This window comes from Ammospiza nelsoni, chromosome Z (genome assembly GCF_027579445.1).
Source record: "Ammospiza nelsoni isolate bAmmNel1 chromosome Z, bAmmNel1.pri, whole genome shotgun sequence".
Lineage (NCBI taxonomy): Eukaryota > Metazoa > Chordata > Aves > Passeriformes > Passerellidae > Ammospiza > Ammospiza nelsoni.
Window position 1 is genome coordinate 14,305,825 of NC_080669.1, and position 15,437 is coordinate 14,321,261.

The window sequence follows — 15,437 nt, forward strand, 5'->3', positions numbered from 1 at the left end:
ACTAAGAACAATTATTTAAATCCTAGCAATATTCCCTAATGTTGGGCTGAAGTTTATGGTTTAAGTGTGCTCATTTATGTAGGCAGAAATGGAAAAAAAAGAAAATTAAACAGAAAATCAAGCTGTGAGATGAGGATAGCATGTTTTTCACAGATTGCCTATAGCTATCATACAGCAAGACAGTGATTTTGCAAATAATTTACAATGCTTACGCTGTATGTGTTCCTTTTGTGCTTCAGATGATGCACACCTTTGAATGATGTCTGTCTTCTGAGCCTTAAAAATGACGTTGGGTCTTTGAGGCAAATCTGCTGCATCTTCTTTAATAGTCAAAAAACCCTGTACTTTCATTCTGTATCAGAATTTTTTACATGATAAGTAATTGCAAATACTGTATAAATATATCTCATTGCCTTTTGGTGCTTTTCCTCTAGAATGTGAGCATTATGGTGAAGAGAAGATACAGCCATCAACATTATAACACTGTCATAGGTAAGTACAATAGAAATAAATACAACCATGAAAAAGTTTTGTATTTTTAAGGTAAATATATCATAAAGTATTGCACAGGAACTTCAAAATGGAGAAAGTCATAAACACTGTCCTTGTTTTGAGTTAGTTGCAGATTATTTTATTAGGAAAATGTAAGAGAACACCTGTGTCCTGGAGAAACTGTGACAAGGAATACTTCCATGTCTTCCTTTAGATATGTAGTGGGGGAAAAATGTGAGGGACTTGTGCTGGTTATTTAGCAAATGTCTTAAAAAAAGGTCTTAAAAACTAATTTCAGTTTATATAAGAAAGCTTGCGTGTAATGTAAGTGGAGTATCTGTTAGTTCAACAGGAGGAAAGGGGAGAACATAAGTTACTGTGTAATAGATTTGTCCATATAATAGACACATTTCTGGAAATCAAAATTGATGTTGTTTGTCATGTATTTGGTACACTAAAAATTCTAGGGTTGTTTATTGTTAGTTCTTCCTGAAAAAGCCAGTAAAATATGGAATTCTTCTTTTCTTTGGTACCTAAAACATCTAGTTGTATTCTTTTGCATCAAACATGCTGACCTGCATTCTAAGAACTGAATGATGACTTTGAAGTTCTACTTCAACACAATGTCTAGCTTTCTTATTTCTTTCTTTCCTTCTGCTATGCCTTTGTAGCATAGTGGATGAGGGAAAGTTACCTATTGCTTCCCATCGAGTCAGTTCCTTTGAGATCTGTGGTTTAGAAGGTGACTTTAGTGTATCTGAAAGCCTGCAAGATTATATAGGATGTCCCCTTTTCTCTTAAATGCTTCTGTCTGTACCATAAAAAACCACAAGTTTCATTACTCACTGCTGAAGTCCTTTTTCCTGGCATTAAGCAAGTCATCTTGGATTGTAATCTGCATTTTGAGTTTTTTGTTTGTTCTCAGAACAAGCCTTTCATTCCCCCTTTCACGGTATTGTGGTCATATTTCTTTGCCAAACAAATTTCCATGTACTTCCTTGTTCGGGTAATATGTTAGTTAGCTGTTGATTAATGATTTTTAAATGTCATATAGTTATAACCATGTATGATTTAGCAGATGCAACTATTCAGGTGACTGTTCATATTATTTGGTGTATTTTTCACTACTACCTCTTTGATTTTTGAAATTTTGTGGTAAGCTGTGATATGAGTAGTAATTTTACTTTGTGAGAAATTGGTTTTCAAAATAAAAGTGTCTTCAGCTCAAAGTATTAAAAATAAGCTCCTGGTGACTGCCTTTAAAATAGGCTGTAGCACATGAAGTACATTTTTCCAGAGGATATTCTCCATTACTTCAGTGTATTCCCAACATTGAAACAAATGTAGGAAGAGAATTTTGCACAGACATTTAACTCATTGTGGAATTTTGCCGGTGTAGAAACTTCTGAATTACAGGGTTTTGCGCCGCTGTCATCAAATAGAAAACAATATCCATTGTTCTTATAGCTGAGATTTAAAAACAAAAGCCTTCTTGTGATTCTTTATTACAGTAGTAAGATAGCATTGTTTTTGCTGAAATCCATGTGGGAATTCGTGTCTAGGCAATGATGCTAAACAAGGGAGAAGGTGAGCAGGGAAACAGATTTATGACAGAAGTATAGAAGGGGAGAATAAGTAAATATAGTTTAGTTTCAGATTCTGGGAGTTACTGAAAACTCGAGTGTCCTTGCCATGAGTTTATAATTTGAGCATTTCAGAAATTACTGTTCAGAAAATACAATATATTTCTATAACTTCAATAACTATGCAGCTTGAGCATTTGCTTAAAACAGCAGATACTATTTGAGGGAAATAGATAAAATGCTTTCATTTGAACTGGCATAAGGTGAAGTGAGTGTGTCCAAGCATCAATTTTAAGTGTGTTTATTCAGGAAAAAGTTTTATAGGATGTGTTTGTTGCTTTTTAAAAAATAACTCTTGCTTGAAGTGTTGAAATTTTAGTATACTTGAGTCACTACAATAACACTTGCTGTTACATATTAGAAATAGAATTAACCCTTACGTAGTGCTTTTCGTAGATCTGTAAAGCAAATATAATTAGTTAAAGCTTAATTGTGTGTCTAGTTGAAGGGAAAGGTAATTTTGTACAAGAATCTTACTGTGTTGAATAACTTTGCTTTTCTTTAACAGAATTCCTCTAAAGACTAGGAAATATCGCTGGGGTTGTGCATTCTGGAAATACGTTTTACTACAAATACCACCAAGGCTTTGCAAACAGAATGAACATGCTGCTGTTGACTGCTTACCCACAGTAACCAGCTGGGCATTTCGCTCATGATGTTTTCATTCTCACCTTGTCCAATTGGAATTTGCTTATACTGATTTTTAAAAAGAGGAATAAAGTGGAGTACCGTAAACTTGACATGGAAAATAAAAAGAAAGACAAAGACAAACCAGATGAAAGAATGGCACGGCCTAGTGGGAGATCAGGCCATAATCCACGTGGAAGTGGTTCTTCAAATTCTGGAGTGTTAATGGTTGGCCCTAACTTCAGAGTTGGTAAAAAAATTGGATGTGGTAATTTTGGAGAACTACGGTTAGGTAAGATCCTTGTTTATTTATTTCAGTTTACATTGTTCAAGGCCATTTTTATGCAGTCTAGGCAAGAAAATTTCTCTATGAATACCGTGCAGCTCTTCAAACTGCCTTAAAGCTTCAGATTTGCAAGGCATATTCAGCCTATCTTTTGTGGTTTTACCTCAGCCGGTGCAAGCTTGATGACATGAAGAATCTGTATAGCAGGATACTTCCTGTGAGTAAAATGTTTTCTAGCTATGTGCAGTGCTCTCCTAAATTCAGTCACTTTTCTCTTCCAAGATGTGGAAGTTACATGATGCTTATTGTAGCAGTCTTTTCTGACTTCCTGAAGCGCTTTATTGAGGTATATTTAGGGCTAAATGTATGAGACACATCCCCATCTTGTAGGTCTGGCCAATCTCTTGGAGATGCCGTAACCAGGTACTGCAGACTTTTTAATACTGCTGAGCAAGGAATTTCTTGGTTCCTTTTTTAATGTAGTGATGTTAAACATTTGAGCTGCTATTAAACAGGACAGTGAGAATCTGTAGAGAAAATTTGGGATAATTCAGTCACTCTACTTCTCTTCTGAACAGATGGCTGAAAATCAGATGGTGGAGAAGGCAGACTGAAAAGGACTGTAGAGTTTTGCAGAATTTAATCAGCAAAGCTGGAAATGCTAGCATTTATTAATAGACACGATGGGTGTGTTCTTTTGGAAGACTACATGTTTAGATTTGGGAACTTGTTTTTCCAAGATGGACAGCATGATTAGCTAGGGTTTTCAAGATATGTAAGTTCAACTATGTTTTAATAAATACAGTTTGACACTTAATGGCAAGAATTTACTCTAGTATTGTTAGCAGGCTTGAGTTAAAGTGCTTCATGCATTAAATAGAGGTGGGTTTCACAGTGAGGTATTTGAGAGGATGGTGGGCTATATAGGTGGTGTTTCTGTTGATCAGTGCCTGTGGTAGAAGTAATACTCATTGCCCTTCAGACAATATTTGTGATACAGTGTTTGCTTAATATAATATGTTTTTAATTTAGTGTGTTCTGGGGGTTGTCAGGATGTAAACAAGCTTGGCAAATTAATACTGTAGAGGAATTTAAGAAAATATTGCTGCAGTTCTGACTTAGGACACTGAATTTTGCAGTATCATTAATAGGTACTCTTGTTACTACTATTAATAGTTAGACAAAATTGATACATTTTGACATTTACAGCGTTGCATACATGACTTTGCAGTCCACAAATCAAGCTGAAAAATTGCTCTTCCTCACTTGCTAAACTTTTGCATACTGCCTTCAAATCTTAATTTTTGTTTCAAACCTCTCAGAAGGTTCAAACCAGCAAGATTAATTCTACATAAAGGCAACGGCAAACTAGTAAAGGTAATTTTTTGTCCGTCTGTTTTTTTGGTCACAAAGTACAGAGCTGATTAAGGATTAATATCTGATTAACTTACTTGCAGCTGTTACAGTGAAACAATGTATTTTATTTTAAATACAATATTAAATTAGTTAAGACAGTTTGATAGTACTGAAATAAAATAGAGCAAGTAAGTAAAAGGAATTGGAGGGAGATTATGGGTCATTGTACTGTCCTGCAGCTGTCACCAGGATGAGTGCAGCCTTTCTGATTTTAATATCTGTGGGTTTTGCTTATATTCTAGATATTTCAAATCCCTATTTTTTGGTTTTTGTGAGGAAGATGTTTTAAATATAAGTTACTGAAAGCAAGAGTTAACATTGCTATTATAGATTCTGATTTAATTTTTTTATTTTTACATTTGCTTTGCTACCTGCAAAGCACCCTTTCTACAAAGGTGTACACAAGTGCTTAGTTTTTTATATGCACGTCTAGAAATGGAATATATTTTGAGCATATGTCCTGAGGTTAGAGCTGAGGAACTTAAAGGAGGATTGGAGTTGTAGAGTGATGAATTGGTGCGCAGAAGATAAAAGTTCAGTCATATGTTGGGAACTGTTTTTCTTCCTTCTGAGAAGAAATTGGAGGTCATGCTTCAGTAGTGGCTTGTGGATCAAATGGGAAATTTGCTTTCTGTAGCAAATTACTGTTTGTGATCTTCAACCATTAGCTTGCAGAGGACTAAATTGGTTTGGATATTGAGCTGTTAATTTTAAGACTCTCTGTTATAGTTAAATTAAACTGATAGAGTTAAAATAAGCTGATAAGGTAGTAAGGAGAGAACTTATTGCTGTTGCAAGAGACACATTACTCAATACTTGTTTTGTGTTTATGGACAGATAAGCAGTGGTGTTTTACATGTGTCTGCTGTATTTTAAAGAGAGGATTGTCCTGACTGACCACCTAAAACTGTGTCCCTGCTGATGCTACTTCAGAATGAGCATGTCATTGCAACTTTTGGAACTCAGTATCCAGTTACTTAACTGTAATTGGGTTTCTTACTTACTCAGAGTAGGTGATGTACATAGCTAAGAGATGGAATGAGCAGGGCTACTGCTTCTTATAGATTCTAATACCATGCAGAGACACAGAAACAGCTGCAGAGTACACTTGTTACCAAAAATGTAACTGATATGGCCATCCAGTAAGAAATAGTTAGGATGCCTGGATATCCACTGTAGTCCCTACATAGGGGACTGTGACCCCCTTTATAGCCTACTGATCATATTAATTATGTGTTTCTTGTTGTGAAGCCCTCAGGTTATTTGTTTTGGGTTTTTTTTTTTTTTTGTGACGTTTGATCCACTAAGAGATGTAAGCTTTTAATGCATCTTGTTTCAGCTTTACAGATGTACTCTATTTTTAAAAGACTCATTAGCACTTCATAGTATTTGACTATTGGTGTAACTCACTTGGTCAAAGCATGGTCGTGGTTTCAGTCCCTCTGTGGGGCATTTTCTTAAGAGTTGGACTCAGTGGTCCTTGTGGGTCCCTTCCAAATTAGAGTATTTTGTGATTCTGTGTAACTTTCTTCACAGGGAACTTTTTAGACTTGGTCCTCATCTTTTCCCCATATGATTTCTTTAACAAAACTGAAATGAACATAGGAAATTCAGACCTGAGTAATACTACAGATAAAAAAGGAGAATTATCATTAAGAATAATGTACACTAACTGCATTTGAAAATTGTAAAGAAATAAGAAGTGTTGGAAGTGATGACTTAATCTATCCTTTATCTGCTGTTTTTTAATTTTACACCTATAAAACTTGAGTAACGTTTTAGTCATTGCATACAGTTTGAAGTGAAGCTTATTGGAAAGATCTTACTCAGTTGTAGAATCCCTTTTAAAGCAGCAGATACATTTCCTAAAGGGCGCAACGCCATTTAGGAAATGGTCAGGAATGTTGTTATCCTAAGTTTTAGCTTAGTAAAATACATAATTGAGGAGAAAAACAGTCCTCAGTTAATTAACTAGTTAATTCTAGTTTTAATGAATGGCTGATGTTTCAAAACTGCATAGTAATTAAAAATAAATTGAAAATAGTTTTCAGCAATAATTATGAAAATAGCACATTCTTGTTATTGTGATTTACCAATTTTCAAGCTTTTTTAGTACAAAAAAATCACAAACTTGGTGCAATATCTGCAACTCTGTGAAATTTCCACCTCTTACAGTATTCAAGGAAAAATCTTTTTAAATTAAGGCATTGGATTAATAAACCCACATTTCCTAAGTCACTGCCAGAACACTAGCACCTTAGATGAAAGATAGTTTGAAGATTTTCTTGATATTTAAATGGCATTTACTTGAACAGAAAAGCCAGTGTCTCACATTTGTTTTTATTCTTTTTTCAAGGAAAAAATTTGTACACAAATGACTATGTGGCAATTAAGCTGGTAAGTTAATATTTTTTTAAAGGTTTTGGGATGAGAAACAAATCAGATTCTTCCTTTCAGATGTTAATGGGTTGATTTTTTTAATTGAAGCCTTTAATAGTTTTGTATGATTTCATTGAATTAGATAAAAGCAGTTAGTGATAGATGTAATTGTGTAGTTTGGCCATATCGAGTAAAAGTAGTTTTTAATTGCTGCCACTGTTTTCAAGGCTAAATCTGTGTTTGCAAAATCAGTGATGGTTTAATGCTGCTTCAAGGATGTGCTCTGTGGCAGTTATCTTAGTAGCTTCCTTTGTTGTCCAACCAGTCGAGGAGCAACAAGTTTACTGTGAATCTTAACATTAGGTGACTATAGAGAAACTCCAGAAATTCTTGAGGCTGAATGTGTTTCAATGTCCACACTCCTGCCCCCCAGTATTTTCATCTCGAACTGCTGGTATTTACACATCACTTTGTTAGACATGTTTTATTTGCAATGCTGTGTAATATGTTTACTTCTTTTGCAAACATGATACTTTTGGCTATTATGTTAATACGTCATTGTTTGGCTTTTTCTCAATCATTGGAACTCCTTTGGTAACACCATATTTTGCTTCTGGATTTTTTTAACTTCTTAGTGAATGACTGTGTTCATAACTGAAGTATTTCATTGTGAAATTAACTTGGTTACCTCTTAATGTTGAACGATTTTTAGGACTCCGGTTGGTTTCTTGTTGCTGCAGTAGCAAAGAACTTTTTATGTAGCATAGTATGGTTTCGTAAAGTAAAAGGGAAACTGTGGGAGCCAAAATGCATGGCTTTAGATAAGAAATCTGAAAAGCATTACAAACATAATAAACTCCTGAAAAAGACTGGTATTACTCTTCTTGCTTTGGGAAATACTTTGGGAGTAGTATAAGTTTTTAAAACATGCAAACTATGGCTTGAGAGAGCAACATGGGATACAGTTTTGAGGGTTATTATGTGTTAAATCAGATTTACACTCATTTTGTTTCAACATATCTTGAACTTACTCTATATGTCTGGTGAAAGCTGAAAATAGTCTGAGAATTCTTCAGCTTAAAGGCTGTCTACTCCAAAGCACATTTAGAAATACATTGCAAGGTAGTGGGGTTTTTTTAAGCACTAATTACTTGATAAGGTAGAGCAAGACAACTTTTTTATCTGATTGGTTTTGATAAAAGGTTTTCTATGACATATACAGCTTAGTAAGCTTGGCTGCCATTTCAACCCTTTTCAGCTGTCACAGGTGATACTTGTTGGCAACATTTACTTTTTTGATTTCCAAATATCTCAGTGTTAGAGCTGCTTGTTTCCAGATGAGTAAAAAGGTTGGAGTAACTTTATTGAATAACTTAGTTTGAAGTCACTTAAGAACCAATACAGTTAATATTATATGTAATGTACTACTAGTGCTGAAAGAACTCTTGAGTATGTAGTGGACCTTTCAATTTTTCCTCTTACATTTCCTGTTGTTCTCCTGTTTGAGACAGTGCCAGGACTTTTTTCTAACAGTTATAGATACAGTTGCAGATAATCCTTTTCCTTTTTAAATGTAAGCTTTTGTTTACTCTGGCGCTTGTACTTCTGTGCTTTCAGAGCAGTCATTTTCCTATGCTTAACCCTTGTTTTGTTATTGTAAATGAGGCACTCTGTTTTGCACCTGTTGTAGTTCAAGTTTAGCCTTCCTGAATGGGCTAACTTGAATTAAGTTTATGTTGCAGTCTAAGTAGTTACCCTTGGTAGGTGTGGTTGTTGTAATCTCTGCTGCAGTATCCTAAAATTGTATTTGCATTCCTCATGGTAGCATTCCAGTTTTGACCTACTGTTGTGTTAGGTGCAGCAGGACATCTCCTATGCCAGATGTTTTGTATATCAATGGTAAGCATGTATTCTAGTGCAGAAGGACTGTGTGGGTTTCTCTCAAGTGCAGTGAACAGCTCTGTTTATACAGCAGCTTTCAGGAGTGCTGTATTGTTAAAAATAAGTGTATTGTACAAGTGCTCTTTTGACTCAAACTTTTAAATGGTTTTGAATTAATATTTCCCTTGTGGACAAAATGATACAAGCATTTTCTTGTTATGGTGCTTAGGGCAGCTTCAGGACTTGTGTAAAAAGTAGCTTAAATAGTTTTTCTATGTGAGGTCTGAGGGTTGTACAGCTATATGCATTTTAAAGTGTAATGTTTATACGTAAATGCATATTTAATTTGGTAGAACAGCTGCAGTTCCAGAATCTTCATCTGTCTTAATTCATTATTGCTTGTTCTGGTTGGGCACATACTTCAGTTTGAAAGGTCAGAATGTACTTTTTAAAGAACTATAATGAAACTCTTGAGATCTAGGCTTTCAGTGCTGTGTAGTGGTCTTAGTATGTTCCTGCTCATCTTCTAGTATACAGACTGATTTCATGTGATCAGGTGATTCTTTAGCAATAGCTGTTTGGTGTGTAAAAGCTCTACCTTTCCTGCTCACCTCTTCTTATTGTTAGATTTACTACTTTTATTACATGACCCTGTACTTGACTTAAACTTCCTATTCACTCTTCAGTTTTTTCTTCTCCTTCATTATTTTTCCTTTTCCCTTTGACATATTTCTCTGCTGCTCAAACTTACCTCCTCTGAAGATGCTTAACCACTACCAAAAAACTAGCTAAAGGAATTTCTGCTTGAGCATGTCATGACCCATCAGGAGGGGCCATGGTGTTCATTATAAATTCTCATCAGGATTCAACAAAGACACTGGACATGCTTTAGGGAGCTCTTGTGCTTTTTTGTGTGACCACCTTGTGTCCAGCAACCAGCTCACTATTTATACTTAAAAGGTGTTGGCTAACAAGCCCTTACATTTGAAGGCTTTCACAAATGCTGGGTAGCAGGCCTGTGATTTTTACGGTACACTTTAATAAACTCTCAACTCCCTCAACACACTACTTAAAGGTGCTGGCTCATAAACCGCAGCATTTCTGCAACTCCCCACTCCCACAATAAACTTCAGTGCAGAGTATGGAATAGAAAATGATAGCTGTGCTTTGCCCAGACAGAGTGAGGGAGAAGAGAAATAAAAGCAGAAAAGGAAGAGAGCAAAAGAATATCATCAGTCCTTAGATCCTGCCTTGGTCTCACTTGTGTGGCTGGTCCAGAGCTGGGAATTGTGACACAGTGAAATAGAAAGAGGAGAAAAAGAGAGCAGGGGAGCCCAATCTGCTTCCTTCCATCAATAACCTGGTGCAGCCTTTTATGTGAATGTGATTTTTTGTGCTCTTTTGTTCTGGAGTGCATAGCCAGCCCTTGGAGGTCTCCTCCAGGGAATGAGTGCAGGCTGAGGAAGTGAGCACAAATCTCCATCCAGGTGGAGCAGGGAGTTGGCTCAGCACTGTGCTGCCTCACCTCAGCAAGACCCTGTCTTCCAATCACAGCTTTCCTGCCAAAACAGTCACAATGTTTGAGACAAAACATGCTTATGCAAGATCCTCCACACCACCCAGTGTCTCAAACATTCCTTACTATTGGTTGGGCATACAGCTCATCTTTGACTATGGTGATCTCTATACATTGGGCGCAGGGCTAGGAGAGGGAGGAAGCAGGAGACAGTATGCAGTTAATCAAAGTTGCAAAAAAGTTGCAAAACATTATGCTCATCATTAAAACCAGAAATCCTACCAATATTACAGTTCCTATTTGTGTCAAAGACTTTCCCCACCCCATGATTTAAAACCAAAAGAAATCTGGTGTCCAGGGCTTGATTCATTGCACCAGTTCTTTGGTTGCAGTGTTTGGAATTGTTCAGCAATCTGGTCAGCAGCTTCCTTCGTCTTTGCTCAGGCTTCTTCAGTTAAAGTTGTAGCATTGTGGATGGTGACAGAGTACTCCTCTTTGGTGAGGCTGAGCATCCCATGTTATGTTTGTTCAATAATGGGTACGTGCATCCATCTCCGAGGGGTTGTCAAATTGAACATTGATAGGACGCAGAGAAGAAATTCAGACACCTCATTTCCATCCAGCATGGTATTCTATTGTTAGGAATAAGATTTTTCATCTGAATTCCTCCAAGCCAACCCCAAAGGGGCTCTCTATTTATTTCATCATTCTTCAATTATAATTGTCAGTAAGATTTAGGATAATTATTTGTGGCTCTGTGGCAAGCTAATTCTTGCCATCAGGTACTAACCTGAAAAATGTAGAGGATGTTGGTCCTATTACAATTTTAGCAAGTACAAGTATGTCTATTCAAAGTTCTAATACCAAGTATGAACCATATTTCAGGGGAGTTTTTCAGGGCAAGTGTTACAAGTACTATACATCACAGCAGACAAACTTAGAGGCAACAGAAAGAGTCCTAATTTCTTCCTGAGTGAAGTAGGGCATGGCAAGGCAAAACCCTTGGCTGTGAGGCCTCCATATTCTTACAAATTCTTGTATTAGCTTCCAAGTTGAGTTGGAGTCTTATTACAGTAGTTCTTGTTTAACAGGATTAAGATAAAAGGACACATTGCTGAAACATCTTGGGTACAGTGCTAGGTACAGATTATAAAACAACAGCAATATGCAGTCAAAATGCTTGATGTTAACATCACTCATTGCTTTGTCATGGTTCTTGTAGGAAAGGAAAATGGAAAAATGCCTTGTTCTAAACCAATGGTTGAAAAGAGGATACTGTCAACTGGTGTGAGCACAGTATTCTTTATCATGGGCATTGAGAGTTATCCATAAGTAACTGCTGAAAGGCTTCTGAAGTCACTACTCCAATAGTGAAAAAATCTGTTAAAGCTAATTGTGTTAAGCTTAAGTTTAATTACTTAATTTAATTTGTTTTATGTCCTTCCTTTTGTGAAAGATACAATTGATTCTGTGTGATATCTTTTGTGAAAGATACAAATGATTCAAATGTTTCCCGTGGCCCATTCCTGTACCATTGGAGCAGTAAAGTGGTTGCCATTGTCTCGCTGGGTGGAATTAGGCTTGGGTAAATACCTGAACCACTGCTTTAAAACTCTGTGCTTTTGCCTGTGCCTAAACTAAAAACTTCCACTTGGATTAGTCTGAACCTCCATATTTGAGGTGGGAGTATATACAGCTTCTTACTTCTCCTCATTTAAGTTACCCTGCTTTGATATTTTGGTTCTGGTATATGGCACTATTTTGTAGCAGTTTGCTGATCCTGTCCATCATCTCTGGTTTCAGTTTTAATTAGTGGTGCAGAATCCAGATGCTATATCCTGCAATTCCTCATGAAAGATTCTCTCATACACATGGAGCTGAAGCTATGCTGGAAGCCTGCTAATATAACCATGTTTGACAGCAAACAGCCCTTCTGCCTTCAGCCTCTTTTCCTGATTGCTCTCAGCAGCAAGCAGCTCCCTCTCCTGAGGCCTGCTCTCCTTCTCCGGGAAACCTAAACCCCTTGACCAGTAGGCTGCCCACTGCATGAGAGACCAGCACTCCTAAGGACCATTTATCTGTATGCAAACCTCAGATTCTCAGTATCCCTTGGCCTCCTCTTCTGCAGCTTTTTTCTGCTCTACAGCAACTGCTGCCTACACTTCTGTCTTTCCTATAGCCTCTTCTCTGGCTTCAGCCACTTCCACAGCTGCCTTTGTTGCCATGCCCAACACTCCTGTGGTTCTCTCCTCCTCATCCTTATCCCTCACTACTTTTGAGTCCTTCACTTGGGTGCGTCACTCTCTGTTTATAAAAATCAAATAGCCGAGTCTTGCCTCTTCATTTCACATACTATTCCTTATCTGAGCACTTGTGTTAGTCCTTGTACTCCCAAGGCCAACTTATCATCCCTACTGTGGTACCCAGCACATCTCTCAGTATTTTCTCCTGCTTTGTAGCCTTGCAGAGCTCGAGGTGTAGTAAGTCTCTTTGTATGTTCAGCAAGGATTCCAATTTTGTTCTTTCATTTTTCTCTCTATCCGGACATCTCTGGAAGTGGTCAGCCAGTGGATGTTTTTTTAAGAGCTCAACCAAGACTTTCAAATGCTTTTGCAAATCTTTTGCAGCCAAATTTTGCTGTCTAAATATTTTAGTAAAAAAAAAGTCTGTCTCATCTTGCTCTCTGTGTGAACACTTTTGTAAAGAAGTCAACCAAATTATATAGAAATGTCTCTCTATTTTTGCTATCTAGACATTTTAGTAAACAGTCATTAATCTTTTTATCTCTTTGTGTTTCCATCAGCATGACACACAGTACTCCACATATGAAGATGGGCATAGGTCATACTTTCCCAAAAAGGAAAGGGGTCAATGCTTGGAATTTCCTGAGCTGTCATGTCCTGCTCCTCCCTGTTTCTGATCCATCCCATACCCCAGTCGGAGATGGAGATATCTGAACCCATCCCAGCTAAAAATAGCTCAAGAGCTGTTCAGTCCCTCTCAGCCTCACAAGAGTCATGTCTGTCATGCCAATTTATTGTTACAAGCCATTGGTAGGAGTGTGATGTTTGTTGGAAATTCTTGTAAGTCTAAACGAAGCCACTAGACCACACGCTGGGGAGCTCTTGTGCTTTATTGTACAGTTGTTATAACTCTGGAACCCCCACTATTAGACTCCCAAGGTGTTGGCTAACAACCCAGGCAAAGCAAGGGATGAGAGAAGTTAAGGTGGAAAAGAGAGAGGAAGAATGAAGAAGTTCACCGTCTGTAGATTCGTGCAGTCGGTCCTGCTGCGTGGATGGTCCAGAGCTGGGATAGCAAAATAAAGAAATGGAAAGATATGGAAAAAGTCATAATGGGGACCCACCTGCTTCCTTTTGCATTTAACCTGGTGCAGCCTCTTATGTAAACAAGACTTTTCATGCTGTTTTGTTTGCACATTCACAGGCAACATTTTGAGCCTTTCTCTGGGAGGTCAGTTAGGAGGGAGTGAGCAGGAAGCTGGCTCAGAACACTGCTCCTCTATCTCCATGGACCCTTTGTTTCACTCACACTTTTCTTGTCATAACAGCCAGAATATTTGAGACAAAACGTGCTTATGCTTAGTCCTCCATGGAACTGCTTCTGGAAATACATCAATTTTTCCTTGGATGAAAGATAGGAAGTTACAGAGTAGTCATCACTGTCTTTTAACTGTAATCTTTAATTCACCGACTCACTAGTCTACTCTTAAGATTTTAATTGATAAAATTCAAATCTATTATAAACGAGAGTTGTGTGTGGAAAGAAAGTCGCACTTTGTTTCAAGGTTGTTATGTTTTTTCTCTGTTTTTTGTTTTTAAGGAATAACTGTGGTCTAGAGACACACCTTTTTAGAATCCCTCTAAGATATAGTAAATACAAATATTTGTAGTAAATACCAGTCTAGTGCAAGTCTATTTAATAGACTGATCTTTTCCTGTAGCAAGAGCCTACCTCTTAAGGAATTTTTTTTCCCTGAAAATGGCCTTTGTTTGCCATTGCTTATGAATGTGTAAAGCAGACGCAGAATGTAAACTGAGATGAGTTCTCACTGAATTACTAAACCCATGAAAAGTAGGTAATAGCTGAATGTTTATATTGGTCTTTGGCTCTTTCAAGACTTCTTGAACATTTTTAACCTTATAGTTCAAGTAAACTGATTTTTCAAAGCCCTTTTAACAGAAAGTAACTTGAAAATTGAATAGTATTTTATTCCATGTATTTGGGACAAAAATAATTGTAGAAAGAATTCATAATGAACTTGAAACAGATTTCACATTTTGATAGCCCCGTTAGTTTTACTTAGTAATTACTTTGCTGAATAATAAACACTTGCTTATTTTAGGTAATTCTTGCTCACTTTTCACATCTTTGCAAAAAATACAGTGTTCAGTTATGCTGGTTGCTCTGGAGTGCAAAAAAGATACTGTAAATTCTATTTGTTTTTTGCAGAAACTGTTAAATTAGTTCTTCTTTACTTTCAGGCATCCACCTTTATCATCCTGGCAAGATCAAATGCATAAATATACACTGTCAGGGAGTTCAGCAGCATTGGGAAACAACTAAGTCTTGGAGGGAGATGGGTTGAAGAAGGCGGCTGAATTTCTTATTCATGCACATTGGGTCATAGTTTTTATGCCCTGAATGTGATACTAAGAGACAACACAGGTTTATAAACTTGTAGCTTTAATATGATGATGTGAGGAAAAAGATGAGCACTTTGCCCAAACTTCTCCTGAAAATTGGTGTTCAGCAGTATCAGTTAGTGCTGATAGCCATATTGAGAGTTACTTACTGTGTGCTGCAGTTTCAATAGTTACGGAATTATTTCCAAATTATCACTGATGTGTTCGAAGATCACAGAATCAATTAGGCTGGAATAGACCTCAGAGAGCATTCAGTATGACCTCTGACTGAAGACCACCATGTCAGAATGTCACTCAGTGCCATGGCCAGTCTTTTCTTGAACATTAAACTCCTCCAGGGATGGTGACTCTACCACCTCCCTGGCCTGTCCATCCAATGTCTAAGCACCCTTTCTGTGAAGAAATTCCTCCTAATGTTCAACCTAAACGTCCCCTGGTGGAGCTTAATATTAAGGTCGTTACATATCATAAGAAACAAGGCATATCTTCTAAAAGATGCTCTAGGAAATTAGTTCAAGAATCTTGTGCTA

General features: G+C 37.1%; 1 protein-coding gene across 14 annotated transcripts in view; it reads left to right on the forward strand.

Moving 5' to 3' along the window:
• CSNK1G3 (casein kinase 1 gamma 3) overlaps positions 1-15,437 on the forward strand; it is a 68,217-nt gene that overhangs the window by 13,543 nt on the left and 39,237 nt on the right. For 9 of the 14 annotated variants that reach the window (XR_009420418.1, XR_009420419.1, XR_009420420.1 and 6 more), the window contains 3 exons: positions 435-492; positions 2,644-3,054; positions 6,821-6,861. The exons of 1 other annotated variant lie outside the window; for it this stretch is intronic. Coding sequence is in view for 5 of the 13 variants with exons in the window: in XM_059492298.1 (XP_059348281.1) it covers positions 2,877-3,054; positions 6,821-6,861 (219 nt within the window). In the remaining 8 variants the exon portion in view is untranslated. Of the gene's footprint in view, positions 1-434; positions 493-2,643; positions 3,055-4,370; positions 4,426-6,820; positions 6,862-15,437 lie in introns of those variants that run through there. 4 more of the 14 variants (XM_059492300.1, XM_059492304.1, XM_059492301.1 and 1 more) reach the window with 4 other exon arrangements.